At 38.2% G+C, this 20,231-nt stretch overlaps 1 protein-coding gene across 1 annotated transcript in view; it reads left to right on the top strand.

Moving 5' to 3' along the window:
- Positions 1–20,231, top strand: part of TRIM24 (tripartite motif containing 24) — a 78,302-nt gene that overhangs the window by 26,164 nt on the left and 31,907 nt on the right. The window contains exon 7 of the mRNA XM_021711747.1: positions 3,250–3,396. Within this exon, the coding sequence (XP_021567422.1) occupies positions 3,250–3,396 (147 nt within the window). The remainder of the gene's footprint in view (positions 1–3,249; positions 3,397–20,231) is intronic.

Raw genomic sequence — 20,231 nt, 5'->3', positions numbered from 1 at the left:
CATATACATGATGTAGTATTATGCAGCCGTAAAGAAGAGAAATCATGGCCTTTGCAGCAAATGGGATGCAGTTGGAGGCTCTTATACTAAGTAAACTATCACAGAAACAACTGAATACTGCATATTCTTACTCATAAGTGAACCCTGAACGCTAGTCACATGTTAGCACTTGGGAGGGATTGACAGTTGCTGGGCACTGCTGGGGAGGGAGGGTGGGAGACCATGTGACAACACAGTGGGTACCTGGTTCGCTACCGGGGGGGATGAGGCCAGCTAGAAGCCCAAACTTCATCTGTATGCAATCTACTTATATATCAAATCCTCACTTGCACCCTACAACGCTGTAATTACTAAATAAATTTAAATTTTAAAAAATTAAACACACGTTCAAAATTCAAACTTGGTGGTTGACCTCACATTCTATGAGGTTATAATATCTGCATGGTACATAAACGTATAGTATCAATCGCATGACCTTTAGGTATTCTTTTAGTATATTGGTACAGAAAGAACTCAATAGTTTTAAAGAAGGAAATGAGAAGAGAATAAAAGAATCCTAATGTTTGAAGATTTGAGGAAAAATAGACTCTTAGGAACAATTTAGTTCATCATCTTTCTTTCATTGTTGACCACATTATAAGGCAAGCTGTCAGAAAGTTGTTTCCCAGGTCATTCCCATATGGGAAACAAAGACTAAAATAATTCTCTGTGCTTTTGGAAACATAGTTATTTAGTGAGTAAGTATTCTGAGCAAGAGGAATCAGACTCCATTTTATAAGTATTTTTTCTCAAGGTTCTGTGATTTCTTTCTTTCTCTCTCTCTCTGTCTCTCTCTCTCTCTCTCTCTCTCTCTCTGTAAAACTCTGTCATCCAGGCTAGAGTGCAGTTGCATGCTCATGGCCACTCTCAGGCAATCTTCCATGTAGATGAAACTACAGGCAAACACCACCACGCCCAACTAATTTTTTGATTTATTAGAGAGATGAGATTTTGCCAACTTGCCCAGACTGGTCTCAAACTCCTGGGCTCTGGCAATCCTCTCACCTTCACCTCCCAGTGTTGGGATTACAGGTGTGAGCCCTTACTACCCGGCTTGGTTTGATTTTTTTTTTTTTAATAGAAACATTTAAACTAAATTTTAAAGTTTTCAGAGCTCTGCTTAAAATCACTTGTCACTTTGGTTTGCTTTTCCAGTGGTTGGTAGTGCATACATTGTTGTGGCTATGTTTTCAAACTTGAGTGTACGTCGGAATAACATGAAGAACTTTCAAATGGTGACCAGGCACGTGGATCTATTAGAATAAACCTGATCAGTATATCAAATATATCATCAGTATATTTTTTATCATCTTTGACTTAAAATTTTCACGTCACCTGTTATTTATTTTATTAATTTATTGATTTATTCATTTGTTTTTGAGTTGGAGTCCCACTCTGTCCCCCAGGCTGGAAGGCAGTGGCACACTCAGGCCACCGCAGCCTCAACCTGTTGGGCTCAAGTGATCCTTCCACCTCACCTTTCCAAGTAGCTGGAACTACAGGCATATGCCACCATGTTCGGCTAATTTTTTGATTTATTGTAGAGATGAGGTCTTGCCAAGTTGCCTAGGCTGGTCTTGAACCTGTGTGCTCAGGCAATCCTCTCACCTCAGCTTCCCAAAGTTCTGGGATTATAGGCGTGAGCCACTGCGCCTGGCCTAACACCTTTTAAATATGCCTTTAATCCTCATACCCTTTCTCCTGGTTCAGAGTCTCTGTATAACAGAAATAAATGTAACAATTTTATGTGCTTAGACTCATAAGAAATGAGCCGAAGTAGTTATTAGCACAGAAAACCAACTAACTGGGACTTCTGATTCTCAATTTGCAAATTTCCCAAAAGTCAGTGGAATTTCTATTCCCACTAAAATGTTTCCAAAGAAACACTTAGTCTTTGCAGAGGGTAAAGACAGCCTACTAGGTAAATTATCTACTCTCTGAACTTAATTAGACATGGCAAAATCATTGATTGTCAACAGTTCTTTACATAAGCGCCTGCATTTTTTCCCTTAATTCAATTTAGGTCATGTGTATCTTCCAAATCTGGTGCTGACTAGGGCCAGGATCTAGGTTCACTTTTTATTGAGACTATAAGTTCATGTCAATGTATAGCAGCTTTACTTTTATTTATTTTTGGGTCTGTTCCTCACTCTGTTACCCAGGCTAAAGTGCAGTGGCATAATCGGGCCTTACCACAGTCTTGACCTTCCAAACTCAAATGATCCTTTCACCTCAGCCTCCTGAGTAGCTGGGACTTACAGGCGAGTGTCACCACGACTGGCTAATTTGTTTTTTAGTTTTTTAGAGACGAGATCTTGCTATGTTGCCCAGGCTGATGTTGAGCTTCTGGGCTCAAGTGATCCTTCTGCCTTAGCCTCCCAACATGCTATGATTACAGGTGTGAGCTACTGGGTCTGACCCAAGTTTACTTTTAAGCTTTTATAATTTTTTGGAGCCAATAGAAAGTCGTATTTTCATCCTTCCTTGCCAGGTCTGGGATGAGTTTTTTGGATTAGGACCTTTAACATAACCCAAGTTCTATGCTCTCTGCTGATTATCATGTGTCCTCTAAGGGAAGTTTACACTTTTCGTAGAGAAATTCTATATTCTTCTTTTATGTAACTTTTCTTAGAGTACATTGACGTAGTTGTTCTATGTTTCTGTTAGTTCCCATAGTAATTCTCAATAGACATAGATAACGTTGCCTTTAAAAATAATTACCACATACAAAGAATAAGTGTTATCTACAGCACAGCAGGACTTTGGGTGCAACTAGTTGCAAATGCAACCAAACTCCCTAAAAAGGGCATGTGATTGAGTAAATTATGTGATCGGTTAACTTTACTAGATTGCTGAATGGTACATCTGTTTTATTTATTAATATTGAATTTATTGGACTTTTGCTATACTATAACTATTGCATTTTTTTGCATCTTGTAGTATGCATGAACAGAGACCTACATCCCAAAATATGTCAAATCAGATCCAGGGCCTGAAATGAGGGACTATGTTTGGGATATATAGTTTTCTTGATATCGAGAGAATAACTCTTTGTACTAAAGTGGAAATGGTAGGAGTATTTTTTGTTTTTGACAGTTGCATACTTAGAGATTGTAGTTATTCTGCTTTGATTTTCTGAAAATGAACGTTTTCAGAAAAGATGTATGTTATATATAGATACCAATTTCGAAATTATTTTCTTGTTCTCAGAGCCTAGCAAAGGACCATCGCATGAAACTTATGCAGCAGCAACAGGAAGTGGCTGGACTTTCTAAACAGTTGGAACATGTCATGCATTTTTCTAAATGGGCAGTTTCCAGTGGCAGCAGTACAGCATTACTTTATAGCAAGCGACTGGTAAGATAAAGTATATTGTTTAACATACTGTAAAATACTCAGGGAAACAATGCCATCATTGGAATTCATTCTGCTTGTTCTTAAATGCTTTGTACCTAATTCTAATTCTTGTTGATCAAAATATTTTGATTTTTAAAAATTTTTTTACCTGTAATAATTTGGGTGTAACTTCACTTTTAATCTACCATTATCATTTCCCATTTTGGTTTTTTTCTAGATATTCCCTGTCATCGGTAATGATGATAGTAAGCATTTTTTGGTCTACCTGTAGTACTAGGTACTAATTCTAAGTATTCTCTTGTAATATTGAAACTTTTACATCATTATGACATAGATACAACTATTCATCCCTATTGTACAAATGATGAAAACTAAGGCACAGGGTCAAAGTAACATGCCTAACATTGTGCAGTAAGAATTATATAGCCAGGGTTCATTCTGTGACCTCAAGACATAACCTCAGAGTTTGTTTTCCTCTTGTCAGAACTACACTGTAATGTATGGTTCTGATTTCAAACAAATTTGCTTACAGAAATGTGACTTGAGATTTGGTGAACTATTTTGACATTATTTTAGAACCTTGCTACTGAAAGTATGGCCACTGTATCCAAATCACCTAAGGATTTCTGTCAGGAGGTCTAGGGTAGGGCCAGATTGTATATTTCTAAAAAGGTTCCTAGTGATGCTGATGGTGTTGGTCTGTGGGTCATGCTTTGAGCAGCAAGGATCTAAAAGATTTTAGCCACATTCTTCAAAATGTCTGCTTTACTTTAGTTTTTATCAAAGATTCAACAGATATTTATACTCTGAAGTACAGGCATACCTTGAAGATGTTGCAAGTTAGGTTCCAGACCACTGTAGTAAACTGAGCCTCTTTTTTGTTTCCCAGTACTTATAAAAGGTTTATTTACACTATATTGTAGTGTAAGTGTGCAACAGCATTATGTATATTTTTTAAAGTACATAGCTAAATTTTAAAATGCTTAATTGCTAAAAATGCTAATAATCATCTGAGCCTTCAAGAGTTATCATCTTTTTGCTGGTGGAGGATCTTGCCTCGATGCTGACGGCTACTGACTGACAGGATGGTGGTTGCTAAAGGTTGGAGCGGCTATGGCCATTTCTTAAAATGAGATAATAATGAAGTTTGCTGTTAATCAATTTACTCATTCTTTTATGAAATATTTTTCTGTAGAATGCAGTGATATTTCAGTAGCACTTCATCTACAGCAGAGTCATTCCTCTCAAAGCACCTACTGAATCAACTAAGCTTATGGAATTATCTGTTTTTTCTATTTTTTTCCCTATTTGTTTTTGTTGTTGTTGTTGTTTGTTGTTTTTTGAGTCGGAGTCTCACTCTGTCGCCCAGACTGGAGTGCAGTGGCCATTCCCGGCCACCGCAGCCTTGACCTGCCGGGCTCCGGCGATCCTTCTGCCTCAGCCTTCCAGGTAGCTTGAACTACAGATGCACGCTACCACACCTGGCTAATTTTTGATTTATTGTAGAGATGAGGTCTCGCCAAGTTGCCCAGGTGGGTCTCGAACCCACGGGCTCTGGCATTTCACTCACCTCAGCCTCCCAAAGACGCGGGATTACAGCCTGAGCCACCGAGCCCGGCTCCCTATTTGTTTTTTAATAGAAATGGGAACTTTTCTATTAAACATTAAGCTATGTTGCTTGTGCTGGTCTTGAATACCTGGGCTCAAGTGATCCTCCCACCTTGGCCTCCCAAAGTGCTGGGATTACAAGTTTGCGTCACAGCGCCCAGCCTAAGTTATGAAATATTCTAAATTGTTTGTTGTCATCTCAACAATAATGAAAGCATCTTTATTAGGTCTATCTCAGGAAACTACTTTGTTTTCTCAACTATAAGAAGCAACATCTCATCCATTCAAGTTTGATCATAAGTTTGCAGCAATTTGGTCAATATCTTCATGTTCTACTTCTGTTTCTTTTACTATTTCTACCATATCTGCAATTCTTTGTTCCATTTAAGTCTTGAATCCCTAGAAGTCATTCATGTGGTTTGGAACAAACTCCTGGCTGGGCTCGGTGGCTCAGCCTGTAATCCCAGCACTTTGGGAGGCCAAGGTGAGTGGATTGTCTGAGCATGCAGGTTCGAGACCTGCCTGGGCAACGTGGTGAGACTTCATCTCTGCAATAAATCAAAAATTAGCCGGGTGTGGTAGTGCACACCTGTAGTTCCAGCTACTTGGAAGGCTGAGGCAGAAGGATCGCTGGAGCCCAGCAGGTCGAGGCTGCGGTGGCCGGGAGCGGCTACTGCACTCCAGTCTAGGTGACAGAGTGAGACTCCAACTCAAAAAAAAAACTCAAAAAGCAAACTGCTGTTAATATTTGTATTTTGACTTCTTCCTATAAATGATAAATGTTCTTAATGGCGTTTAGAAGGGTGAATGGTTTCCAGAGGATTTTCAGTTTACTTTGCCCATGTCCATCAAAGGAATCACCATTAATGGCAATTGTAGACTTAAAAAAATATGTTTCTTAATAGTAAGACTTGAAAACTAAAATTGTTCTTGATCCATGGGCTGCAAAGTAGATGTTGTGTTATCAGGCATGAAAACAACATTGATTTTCTTTTACGTCTCCATTGGACCTCTTGGGTAACCATTTAAATTGTCAGTGCGTGCTAACGTTTTGAAAAGACTTGTTTTTTTCCTAGCAGTAGGTCTCAAAAGTGTGCTTAAGATATTCAGCAAATCATACTGCAAATATCTGTGCTGTATCCAGGCTTTGCTTTCATTTATAGAGCACCAATCAGAATATAGTAAGTCCATTACATACAAAGGAATCCTGTTCCAAGAGCGTTTGTAAATCTAATTTGTTCATAAGTCCAACAAAGTGGCCTAGGTACCCAACCAACACAGTTGGTTATATAGTACTGTACTATAATAGGTTTATAATACTTTCCACACGATAAAAAGCAAACACAAAAACATTTTAAATCTTAGAGCATAGTACAATATGGTACAACAGTAATACAGTATAGTACAACAGTAATATAGTATAGTACAACAGCTGTCATACAGGTGCTGGCATTAAGTGAACAGACAAGAAGAGTTACTGACTGGAGGAGGAAGAGGAGGTGGGAGATGGTAGAACTGAAGGATTGCAGCAATAGGAGATGGAAGGCAAGCTGCAATTTCACTCATGCCTGATGTTGATGGCACAGATCCTGGTTCCTTGCTGGATTCAATTCTATCTACCCTCTTGGAAAAAACGATTGAGTGATGTCTGAGTAGTGCTCCTTTTTTGTCATAGATGATACATATTACATTCTGAATGGAATGGCTGCTGCAACCATCGTGTACTGTTCTACATTAGGGTCCTGTGCCTCAAAAACTAACAGGCCCTCCTCAAATAAAGAAAATCCCCTTGACGTTTCCTGCATCATGACTCTCTTTGGTTCTTCAATTACTACTTCTTCCTCTTCTTTTTTTTTTTTTTTTGAGTCAGAGTCTTACTCTGTCGCCCAGGCTGGAGTGCAGTGGCATGCTCACGGCCACTGCAGCCTCAACCTGCTAGGTTCAGGTGATCCTTCCGCTTCAGCCTTCCAAGTAGCTGGAACTACAGGCGCGCACCACCATGCCCAGCTAATTTTTTGATTTATTATAGAGATGAGTTCTCACCACATTGCCCAGGCTGGTCTCAAACCTGTGAGCTCAGGCAATCCTCTCACCTCTGTCTCCCAAAATGTTTGGATTACAGGTGTGAGCCTCTGCGCCTGGCCGTCTTCCTCTTGTCTCTCTTTGTCCTTTCTCTGGGCCTCTCAATTCCATCAGGTCTTTATTAGCAAGCTCCTCATGTTGCACAGCAAGAAGTTCTGTGCAGTTGTCCTCTTGCAGATCTATCTCAGCTACTCACTGATGGTCACTAAGTTGCTAAAGACTCTTTGAACTCCTCATTCATCTTCTCAAATCCACAAAAATCATGAACAAATTGTGGGAAAAGATTCTTCCAAGCTCCATTCATGAAAACAGCCATAACCTCACACCAAGCAGAGCCAATGTTTTTTGTTTGTTTGTTTTGTTTTTTAAAGCAGGATTTATTGAGAGGTCCCACAGTGGGAGGGGGACCTGGAGAGGTTGCCTAAACGCAATGTTTTTTCTGGCCTTGTAGATGTTATAGTTCCTCCAAGGAACTATGTTGCAAGGTTGTTTCTGATTTATCACTCACCTTTACTGCCTGACAAAAAATATGATGTAAATGATATTTCTTGAAAGCCTCTATAACTCCTTGGTCCATAGGTTGGATTAGCAATGTAGTATTCGGTGGCAGATGCACTACTTTGACATTGGGATGAAAGTCGTCCATGAATGGGTGAGTGGCTAGGAGCATTGTCGAGTAGCAAAAGAATGTTGACTGTGATGTCCTTCTCCAAGCAATATTTTTCTACCTTTGGGATAAAATGGTGGAAAAACCAGTCCTGGAAAATGGCGTATGTAACCCAGGCTTTGGGGTTACTCTTTCACACAACAGGAAGAGAGCCCCCTTGGCTATGTTTTTAAGGACTCTGCGATTCTCTGAATGATAAACCAAGAGAGGCTTCAGCTTCATATTGTTGCAGGAATTTTAAACTGCACTGTTAGCTTAGATCCTTGAGTTCTTGTCTCACGACCAAGACATTTAAGGAACGTGGATGCCGGAGGGTGAGTGAAAGAGGAGTTTATTAAGCAACAGAAAGCTCTCAAGAAAAGAGGGGGCCTGAAATAGGTTACCAGCAATGAGGAGTGTGCTCTGGGTTTTTCTCTCTCTCTTCTAGGGGTGTTTTCATTTGCATCTTACCTGCCTCTCAACCTCCTAGCAGTTTCCTGGTCCCAGTCTCTACTATGCATGTGTGCCCTTGTCCAAAGTTATTGCATTTTGATTATTACTCATAAGTACCACAGAAAAGTCTACTTGGGAGAGTGGTAAAACCTCAAGGCTAACATCATGCTAATGATATTATAATAAGCTTAAGTCAAGTTAGGACACTTAGTTTAGCTATTGTGTCCAAATGGCAAAAAAAGTCCCTTTGAACGAAGAGGATGTTTGTAACCACACTGACCACACATTTTCAATAGTTATATCACAGTGATGGTGCAGAGGCATTCCCACAGGTGTTACTTCTCCTTGAGACCCTCCCTGTCTATCTGCCTAGCCAGCTTTTGACTACCTCCTCTCAGTATCACCAGAAATGTTGTCACCAAACAACAGAATTAGCCTGTCCTTTTTGCTGCTTTATAGTCTGGCATTAACTTCTCCTCCTTACTCATGTAACTTTGATCTGGCATCCTCTTCCAGTACAGTTCTGTCTTACCCACATTAAAAAATCTGCTTGGGTAAATTTGCACCTTCATCAATAATTTCTCTTAAGTGTTTCAGGAAAGTCTGGCAGCTACTGTATCTGTACTCGCTGCCTTGCCACTTTTATGTTGTGAAGGTTGGCTCTGGCCTTGAACTGATGAAACCACCCATGGCTGGCATTAAAACATGTGCTTTCTGATTCTTTGATGTGTTTCTTTAAGTCTTTTTGAAGGCTTTTAGTTTTCTCTTGAAACTGTTAAGCTGAGTGACACTCAATGCTGATGCTGATCCTGCATCCACATACTGAGAAGTTTCTCCATCTCCTCCATCACTTTTCCACGCTTCTTTGATATTATTGTTAACATCATTGACACGGCAGATTTCACATGTTCCATGATCTCGTCTCTGTTCTTTAGAATCGTGCCAGTGGTTGAAAGATTTATGTTATAAGAATGAGCAGTGTCGGGTTTTTTTGCCTAGTTTCACTTTCTCAGCTTCACTTTTATTTCCATTGTTATCACTTGGTGCTTCTTAGCAGTACCAACTACATCACGGATGCTTTTACCCTTTCTTTCAGACATCCTGAGCTTGAACTAAAGATACTGTACCCTTCCACTCTATACAGTAAAGTACACAAAAGCACAAGTTGTAGAGGATGCATGCATGTGACAATGTACACCAGATGTGTGAGCTAACTTAAATGATTGGAAGCACGACTTGAAAGTCTGTATGTAGGGAATGTACTGTGTATTTAGCATAATTCTTAAGGGCTCTAGGATATTTGGAATCGTGAATGAGCATTGACTTCAAGTCACCAGCTGCATTTGCCCCAAACAGTAGAGTCAGCCTCTCCTTTGAAGGCAGGCATTGCCTTCTCTTTAACTTCTTGAAGTAGAAGCTGTTTTGTCTAAATTGAAAATGTGTTGTTTAGTGTAGCCACCTTCATCAGTGATTTTAGCTAGATATCTTAGCTGCTGTAGCTTCTACATCAGCACTTGCAGCTTCACCTTTTTGTGTTATGGAGACAGCTTCTTTCCTTCGGTTTTATGAAGCTGCCTCTGCTAACTTCAGAGTTAGTTTGTGCAGCTTCCTCCTACTCTCAGTCTTTGTAGAATTCACGAAATTTAAGGCCTTGCTCCGAATTAGATTTTGGCCATAGAAGTGTTGTGACTGGTTTGATCATCTGTCTAGATCACTAAACCTTCTTTATACCAGTAATTAGACTGTTTTGCTTTCTTATCATTCATGTGCTTACTGGAGTAGCACTTTTAATTTCCTTCAAGAACTTTTCCTTTGCATTCGCAGGTTAGCTAACTGTTGGTGCAAAAGGCCTAGCTTTTGGCCTAACTCAACTTTCAACATGCCTTCCTCACTAAGTTTACACATTTCTAACATTTGTATTAAAGTGAGAGACTTTTTACTCTTCACTTGAACACTTAGAGGCCAATGTAGGGTTATTAATTGGCCTGACTTCAATATTATTGTGTCTCGGAGGAGAACACTTGAGGAAAGGGAGAGAATAAGAGAAAGAAGAATGGCCAATCAGTGGAGCAATCAGAATACGACATTTATCAGTTAGTTTGCTGCCTTATATGAACATGGTTCATGACTCTCCAAAACAAATGCAATATTAAAATTAAAGATCACTGGTCACAGACTACCAGAACAGATATAATAATCATGACAAAGTTTGAAATATTGCAAGAATTAATAGCAATATGTGACAGATACAAAGTGAACATATGCATTTGGAAAAAGATGCTGATGGATGTGCTCAACACAGGATTGCTACAAATCATCAATTTGTAAAAAATCACAATATCTATGAAATACAGAAGAGCAAAGCTCAAGCAAATGAGCTATGCTTACATTATGACATCCAAATCAGTTTTCTGTCACCTACTCCATTTTCTGGAATCAAGTCCAGGAATTGTCTATACAATTTTTAAATAAGGAAATGTACTTCTGGATAATCTTTTAAAAATAGCTCCAGTTTCTGAGTGACTTATTAGAGTACTGATTTTTAGCTATTTCTAAAACTATTCTTAATTATTAATTTATTTAATTCTTTTAAAACTTTTTTTAAATCTTAGGTTCAGGGTAAAAGTGCATGTTTGTTGCATAGACATATTGTATACCGATGGAGATTGTGCTTGTGCTTTTGATGTTCCTGTTCCCCAAATAGTGAACATTGTACCCAGTGGGTAGTTTTTAAGCCCCTCCTTAGCCTCCCCCCCACCCCCATTTTTGGTCTCCTCCATCTTTATGTTCATGAGTACGCACTGTTGAGCTCCCATGTATAAGTGAGAATATGTAGTGTTTAGTTGTCTGTTCTGAGTTAGTTCACTTTTGATATGGCCTTCAGCTCTATCCATGTTGCTGCAAAGGGCACACTTTCTTTTTTATGGCTGCAAGTAATCCATGGTGTATGTGTATGCCACATTTTTTCATCCAGTTTACTGTTGATGAACCCTTAGGCTGGTTCAATGACTTTGCTTTTGTGCATAGTACGGCAATGAGCATAATAATGCAAGTATCTTTTAAATTTAACTATTTATTTTCCTTTGGGTAGATAATCAGTAGTGGGATAGTTGGGCTGAATGGTAGTTTTATTTTTAGTTCTTTGAGAAATCTCCATACTGCTTTCCATAGAAGTTGAACTAGTTTACAGACCCACCAATAGTGTATGAGTGTTTCCTTTTCTCTCTGTCCATGCCAACATGGATTGCTCTTTGACTTTTTAATGATAGCTATTCGACTGGTGTTTTAATTTGCATTTCTTTGAAGATTAGTGATATTGAACTTTTTTTCATATCCTTTTATGGCTTCTTTTGAGAAATATCTGTTCATGTCCTTTGTCTACTTTTTAATTGGGTTATTTTTTTCATGTTGAATTGAGTTCATTGTAGATTCTGGATATTTGTCCTTTTTCAGGAATAATTTGCAAATATTTTCTCACATTTTTTAGGTTTTCTGTTCACTCTGTTGATTATTTCTTTTGCTGTGCAGCTTTTTAGCTTAATTAAGTCCTGTTTTTCTGTTTTGTCGCATTTGTATTTGAGGTCTTTATAATAAATTATTTACCTAGACTGAAGTTCAGAAGAGTGTTTGTTAGGTTTCCTTCTATAATTTTTATAGTTTCAGGTCTTACGTTTAAGTCTTCAATCACCTTGAGTTAAGTTTTGTATATAGAGAGGTAGAAATCCAGTTTCATTTTCTGCATAATGGCTAGCCAATTTTCCCAGTATTTTATTGAATAGGATCTTCTTACTCCATTGTTTGAATTTGTCAGCTTTGTCAAAGATCAGTTAATTGTAGGCTTATATCTGGGTTCTTGATTCTACTTAATTGATCTATTGTACAGGTACCATGCTGTTTTAGTTACTGTAGCCTTGTAGTATAATTTGAAGTCAGGCAACGTGATACCTGCACATTTGTTTTTTTACTTAGGATCACTTTGGCTATTTAGGCTCTTTTTGGCTTCCATATGAGCTAGTTACATATGAACTAGTTCTGTGAAGAATGATGTCGGTGTTTTAATATAGATTGCCTTGAATCTGTAGATTGCTTTGAGCATTATATTCATTGTAACAATATTGATTCTTTGGATTCATGAGCATGGGATGTTCTTCTGTTTGTGTCATCTGTGATTTCTTTCACGGATTGCTGTTGTAAAGGAATTAAACTTGATCTTTTTTCAGCTTGAGCATTATTGAAAATAATACTTATTTCTGTTCATTGATCTAGTATCCTGAAACTTTACTGAAGTAATCATGTTTAAGACTCTTCAGAGTTTTCTAGGTATTCAGGCCTGCCATCATTGAACAAAGGTAATTTAACCTCTTGCTGATTTGGATACCTGTTAGTTCTTTTGCCTGCCTGATTGTTCTGGATAGGACCTCCAGTATTATGTTGAATAGAAGTGGTATGAATTGTATTTCATGCTTAACAATTTCGTAATTATCAGTGATACAGTCTTTCAATCTAAGTTTCTTTTTTTCATTAGTCTTGATGGAAAACATCTTCTTTGTAGTACATATCTTCTGTGTTCTCTGTTACTTGTATTTCTCTGCAAGTTAAACAGAAAAGGGATAGAGAGAAAATTGAGAATTGTATTTTTCAACTTTACGCATCATGAGTGTGTGTGTGTGTGCGCGTGTTAAACAGATAATTCACAAATCAGATAATCATTCAGTTGATGTTCTTACCGATTTAAAAATGTGTTTCTTTTGACCAGGCATGGTGGCTCACACCTGTAATCCCAGCACTTTGGGAGGCCAAGACAGAAGGATTACTTGCACCTAGAAGTTCGAGATTAGCCTAGGCAACATATGAGAACTCATCTCTACAAAAAAAATTTTTTTTAATTTAACTGGATGTGGTAGCGTGTGTCTGTAGTCTCCAGAACTTGGGAGGCTGAGGTGGAAGGATTGTCGGAGCCCAGAAGGTTGATGTTGCAGTGAGCAACAGAGTAAGATGGCAACTCAAAAAGAAATTGTTTCTTTTTATTTTATGATTTTGCTTGTGGTGATATTATGGAGAAAATAAAAGATGGGATTAATTAATTTACACAATGATCTCTTGAAATAGGAGGGAAGGAGATAATCCTCTGTATTACATATAGGAGAAAATAGGCACAGTGAATCATATGACCATATTTCTGGTTGATTAAATTTATTTTTCTAAAATTTAAAGTCCTATTAAATCCAAATGAGCATTGACGCATTGCTAGTAGCAGCTGTAGATAAAGAAGTAGCTTGCCTGTAGTGCATGTAGAGCTGAGGTTTGTGATTATTTTTAAACATTTAGAAGGATTTTCCAACTTCAGAAACTTTGAAAATCATAATTTTGCATAACTCCAGAGTTGTTCTCCTTTACAAATATATCCTTGTTTACCTGTGTTATGCTTGAAATGTTGGGTTTTATATGCTTAAAAAATGAAAAAGAAATGCCTTACAGGCCTGAAATTTCAAGTTTTGCTTGCTTTTTTTAAAAAAATATTTTTTATGTATTAAAAGTGTACACAACACAATGTTTTGATATACATATGCATAGTGAAATGATTACTACAGTCAAGCAAATTAATCTCTATCGCCTTATGTAATACTCTTGTACTGTATGTATGTTAGGAGCACCTAAAATCTGTTCTTTGAGCTTAATTTCAGTATATATTACAATATTACTAACTAGTTCCCATTCTGTACATTAAGTATCTAGGCTTATTTATTCTACCAACCTACAAATTTGTACCTTTTAACCTACAACTCTACGTTTCCTCCCTATCCCAGCCCCTAGTAACTGCTGTTCTACTTTGTTTCTATGTATTTGACTTTTTTAAACAGTTTCTACAAATAAGTGAAATCATACAGTATTTTTTTTTTCTGTGTCTAGCTTATTTAACTTAGCATAATGTCCTGGAGGTTCATCCATGTAGTCACAGATGGCAGAATTTAAAAGAAAAAAAAGAAACTCATACAGCTCAGCCAGGCTTGGTGACTCATACCTATAATCCCAGCACTTTGGGAGGCAGAGGCAAGAGGATTGCCTGAACCCAGGGGTTTGAGACCAGCCTGGGCAACTTGGTGAGACCTTGTCTCTACAATCAATCAAAAAATTAGCCGGGCATGGTGGTGCACACCTGTGGTTCCAGCTTTTTGGAAGGCTGAGTTGGAAGGATTGCCTGAGCCCAGCAGATCGTGGCTCCAGTAGCCTTGATCACTCCTCTGCACTCCAGCCTGGGCAACAGAGTGAGATTCTGACTCCGGGGAATAAAAAAGGCTGCATAATATTCCATTGTATATATGCATGTATGTCATAATTTATTTATGCGCCAATGGACACTTAGGTTGTTTTCTTATTTTGGCTATTGTGAATAATGCTGTAATGATATAGGTTTTTTTTACTAGTGCTGTTTCACTTCCTTTGGGAGATTTTTTTTTTATAGTGCTGTTTCACTTCCTTTGGGAATATATCCAGCAGAGGTATTGCTGGGTCATGTGATATTTTTAATATTTTGAAGAATCTTCATACTGTTTTCCATACTGGATGCACCAAATGACAGTTCTATCTACAATGTATAGGGGTTCCCTTTTCTCCACGTTCTTGCCAACATTTTATCTCTTTTTTTATAATAGGTATCCTAATAGGTATGAGACGATACCTAATTGTGGTTTGCTTTGTATTTCCCTATCGATTAGTGATTTTGAGCACCTTTTTATATAGCTACTGGACATTTTTATGTCATCTTTGGAACAATAATCTGTTCAGATCCTTCATCCATCTTTAAATTAGGCTATTTGGTTTTTGAGTTGTGTGAGTTTCTTCTTTTCTTTTTTTCTATGTTATTAAAGAAATGGGGTCTTGCTATGTTGCCCAGACTGTCTCAACCTCCTGGACTCAAGCAATCCTCCCTCTTTGGCCTTCCAGTATGCTGGGATTTGGGGTGTGATCCACCACACCTGGCTGAGTTGTATGAGTTTCCTATACAGGTTGAGCTTCCCCAGTCCGAAACCTGAAATGCTCCAAAATTCAAGAGTGTTTGAGTGCCAGCATGATACAAGTAGAAAATCCCACACATAAATATGTAACACTAACTTTGTTTCATGCACAAAATTATTTTTAAAATTTATGAAATTATTTTGATGCTATGTGTATTAGATGTATATGAAACATACATAAATTTTGTGTTCAGATTTGGATCCTATCCCTATATATAATTTTGTATATACAAATGTTCTAAAATTCATAACAAATTTTAAATCTGAAATACTTATGCTACCAAGCATTTCCAGTAAGGGATATTTCAACCTATTTATTTTGGTCATCAACCTTTTTCAGATATATAGTTTGCAAATGTTTTCTCCCAGTCTGTAGGCTGCTTTTTTATTTTGTTGATTGGTCCTTTTCTGTGCAGAAACATTTGTCTGATGTAGTTACACTTGTTTATTTTTGTTTTTTGTTGCCTCAACTTTTGGGTGAGAGATCCAAAAAATTATTGCCAAGAAGTTTTTCCCATTTTTTGTTTGTTTTATGGTTTTAGGTCTTCTTAATTAGTTAATTCATCTTTTTGCAATAGGATTTCTAGTCAATAAAAGGCCAAACCCAGTGGAAAAGCAGAATTCTTTCAGAAGTCTAGTCTTAAATAATATAGTTTGAAATAGTTTAGCTTCACAGTATTTCCTTAGAATTCCTCTGTCATCTGTTAAACATTTCATTTATCTTTGTATTATTTAGAAAAGAGGGCAAGAAAAATATATTAACAGGAGATATCAGGAAAACAGCTAATTTTTTTAAATAGCAGTAGATATTTTTACCAGTAATTACGAAACTATTAAGGTATAAACAGTAAAAGGTATTCTTCAGGCTCTTGTCCCTTTCCTTCATCATCTCCTCTAATTAATCTTAAGGGCCTTCTCTTTGCTTCCTGGACATCTCATTCTTTCTGGCCTCGCTGCCAGTTTCTCACTTCTAACCCTCAGGGCTCAGAACACATCGTACTCTCCTACCTAGGCAGGCAAGAGTACTCTTTCTTAGAATGCCTTTTTTTTTCCCTGAGTAATCACTTGTCTCTATGGAGACTGCCAGGTTCAGTTTAGGTGTTTCTCCCTTTCCTCTGGCAGCTTTTCTTATATTCCTTATGAGGAGAAGAGCTTTGTCTTACTCGGTACTTGTCCTATAGGATCTCAGTGAAAGATTGATGGTGAAGGAAGCGGTAGTAGATGATATCTACCATAGAAGCTGTAAATGATATAAAGTCAAAACTCCATGTCATTTTGTAGGATCATAAATTCAGAAATACTAAATTTCTTTTTAAAGTTTATTTTCACTTCAGTGGAAAGGACACAGCACATAGCAATGCCATCTCAAAAGCTATTTTGAACCTTTCATATTAAAACCTTTTTGTCTGTTTTATGAACGGTAGCTAATTTTTGGTGTGAACCCTGAGTTCATTTTAAGTTCATATAAAAGCTGAAGGGATTAATAAATACATTTACTGAACCATTTTCTGTACTAACCAGGCTTTATGGCTTCAGAATTATCTGAAACATGTCAGGAGTTTTGGCAAGTATAATGCTTTTTAACATAAATAGGTAATACGGTAATGTGATAGCAAGAAAGCTCTTATATTCTTATATTGAATGGCAGTAAAGTGCAGCAGAAAAACTTGTTGCTTAACATAAGGAGCTGAGTTTAGCCAAGGTTTATATTAGACTTTGCTGCAACATAATTATAAAATGAGTACTGGCTTACCTGAGTTATAAATAAAACCTACTTCTCATCAGAAAACCAAAAAAGTTGTATACTCAAGGGGAAAAAAAATAGAAGTATTTATATACAAGTTATTTGCCTCATAGTACCATTTAATTAAAACTAATTTTTTTTTTTTTTTTGAGTTTGAGTCTCACTCTGTCGCCCAGACGAGTGCAGTGGCTAGCAGCGGCCACTGCAGCCTTGGCCTGCTGGGCTCTGGCGATCCTTCCGCCTCAGCCTTTCAAGTAACTGAAATTACAGGCATGCGCTACCATGCCCAGCTGATTTTTTGATTTATTGTAGAGATGAGATCTCGCCAAGTTGCCCAGGTGGGTCTCGAACCCGCGGGCTCAGGCAATCCATTCACCTCAGCCTCCCAAAGCGTGGGATTACAGCCTGAGCCACCAAGCCCGGCTAAAACTAATTTTCTTTTAAGGAAGTAATCATGTTTCTGGTTTAATCATTTTGGGGCAAGAAAGCTTGTTTAAATTCCATATAAAAAGTCATAAGATAGTCAAAGTGCTTAGTCAGTGTAGTGTGTCTGAGGGAGGGAAAAATATATAAACTCTGTGTATTGGGGGAGGGTTAACAAAAGCCATCAGGTATCTTCTCTTCTCACCTTCTTCCTGACATGGAGGCATCAGCATAGTGACTGAGGACATAGGTTGACAGAGCAGTTTGGGGGACCACACAGAGGTATGAGGCCAACAGCCAGAGATGTAAAGTGGTGAGAGAAGAATGCAGAGGTGGTAAGAAGAGACAGCCAGTATAGTTTGTATTTTGGTTACATTGAGTAAATAAATGGATTGAGTAAGTAAGAAAATATATTGAGGGTGATGGCAGTCCCGCTTCCAGAGAAAAGAAAGAATTTAGGAAGACTATTTAAAAATTTAGAAAGAAGCAAGAAAGGTGTATTGAATTGGAATTGGAGAGATAAGTATTAATTCAGTTTTATTTTATATTTGTATGCAGATAGATCTAGAAATAATGGCAGGTGTGTATGTATGCATCTGTATGTGTATATATGTTAGTGTGCTATATCCCAATAGCAGCGAGTCCACTGTCCTTCCAGATCTTGGTTTCTGGAAGCAGAAGAAAAGTAAAAGATGTGCCAAGAGCATTATGTTATACCAGAAACTACTGAAATGCTTAAAGCATTATGTGGACATGTCAGAAGGATCGGAACCCAGCATAAAAGGGTTCTCACTGGGAAGATCAAGAACACATTTGAGGATCAAAATAAATCATCATAACAATGGATTACAATGCATTGAATTAAATAACATTAAGTGAGTCCACAATAATTTAAATTAGTAAGCAATAAATCAGTGAGGGAAGAAGTTGATGGCAAAATGTTAATGAATATAGAAAGTTGTAATGGACATAAAGAACCACCTTTGGTCACTATCATGGAAGTAATTAAGGAGGACTAATAGTTGTTCAAGGTAAAATAGCAATTGAAGCAGATTTACTTAGTCAACAATTGCTTTTCGAATACCTGCTATATGCCAAGCAACATTCTAAGTGGGAGGGAACAAAAAACAGAACAAAGTCTTTGCCCTCAAGAACTACATTTTAGTGGAAAGAGATACATTACCAAAATAACTAAAACACATGTACCATTATATACTACTAAGTGTTCTAGGGAAAAGTAAATTAAGGAAGTTGTCTGGGAGCATTGGAGTAGGGTTTACCATTTTAGATGAGACAGTCAAGCTAAAGAGGGTGATTTTTCCAGCAAATGAAGAAGCAAGCCATCCAAATAGTCAAGGAGAGTATTGCTGGCATTGAACAAAGCAAGGGCAGAGACTGAAGTGGGAGTTTCTGTGATGGGGCCTGCAAGGAAACGTTAGGGGCTGGCACAGAGTGAATGGGCACAGTAGTAAGAAGTTGAGATCAGAGAAGTAATGGAAGGTTGCTAGCACAAACTTTGTAGTTCATTATAAGGGCTTTTAGTTTTTGTTTTTTGAGTTGGAATCTACTTTTGTCACCCAGACTGGAGTGGAGTGGCACACTCACAGCCACTGCAACCCCGTCCTGCTGGGCTTAGGCAATCCTTCCACCTCAGCCTTCCAAGTAGCTGGAACTACAGACGCATGCCACCACACCTGGCTAGTTTTTGTGAGGTCTCACCAAGTTGCCCAGGCCGGTCTCAAATCCCTGGGATCAGGTAATCCTTTCACCTCGGCTTCCAAAAATGCTGGGATTACGGGCTGAGCCACTGCTCCCGGCAAGGGCTTTTAGTTTTATTTAGTCTGAATGTGATGAGAAGCCATGGAGGACTTTAAGGAAAGAGATGACATAATATGACTTAACATTTTGACACAATCACTCCGACTGATGTGTTCAGAGTAGACTAGGTGGTTGAGGACCGGGGAGTAACAAGGGAGATCACTAAGAACCTTACTGCAATAAAGTGGCTTTTCTGGGGTGGTTGCTAGTGGAGGTGATGAAGTTGATAGGAGAAGTGGTCAGGTTATATGTGTATTTTAAAGGGAGAGCCAACAGGAATTGCTGACTGTTGTTGAATGCAGGGTGTGAGAAAATGAAAGGAACCAAGTGCTTTTTACCCTAAGCTGTAGTGGGGGGAGAAAGCATTGCCAGTAATGAGAAAGATGAAAAGTTCCCTTTTAGCCATACTACATTTGAGATACCTGTAACTGGGTAGAGATGGTGAGTAAGCAGTTGGAAATGCAAGTTCAAAAGAACGGCTCAGGCTGGTCATTTAAGTTCAGACTGTATAAGATCACTGAAAGTAAAGTTGTGGTGCTCAACAATAGGAATGCATTCTAAGAAATGCATAATTAGGTTTTTTGTTGTGTGAACATCATTGAATGTACTTCCACAAACTTAGCCTACTATACACCTAGGCTAAGTGGTATATTGCTCTTAGGCTACAGACCTGTATTGCTGTTATTGTAGGCAGTTGTGTGTCTAAACATAGAAAGGGGACAGTAAAAATAAAGTATAAGAGTGTTCTGGAGAAGCTCTATTCCAGGCAGGTTCACACTGGGTTTGGATAGCCCTAAAACAATTGAGGAGCTGAAGGAAGGTTTGTAGCAAGCTTTAATCACAGCAGCCACAATTAAAATGGGAAAGGTGTCCGCACTCTGGTTTTTCTAGGTCTGTTTTTTATTTTTTTTATTTTTTATTTATTTATTTATTTATTTTTTGAGTTGGAGTCTCACTCTGTTGCCCAGACTGGAGTGCAGTGGCCGCTTCCGGCCACCGCAGCCTCGACCTGCTGGGTTCTGGCGATCCTTCCCCTCATCCTTCC

Source organism: Carlito syrichta, unplaced genomic scaffold (genome assembly GCF_000164805.1).
Source record: "Carlito syrichta isolate Samal-C Ts95f unplaced genomic scaffold, Tarsius_syrichta-2.0.1 Scaffold302555, whole genome shotgun sequence".
NCBI classification, from domain to species: domain Eukaryota; kingdom Metazoa; phylum Chordata; class Mammalia; order Primates; family Tarsiidae; genus Carlito; species Carlito syrichta.
Note: the sequence above shows the minus strand (reverse complement) of the source record. Positions and strands in the feature narration are given on the sequence as shown.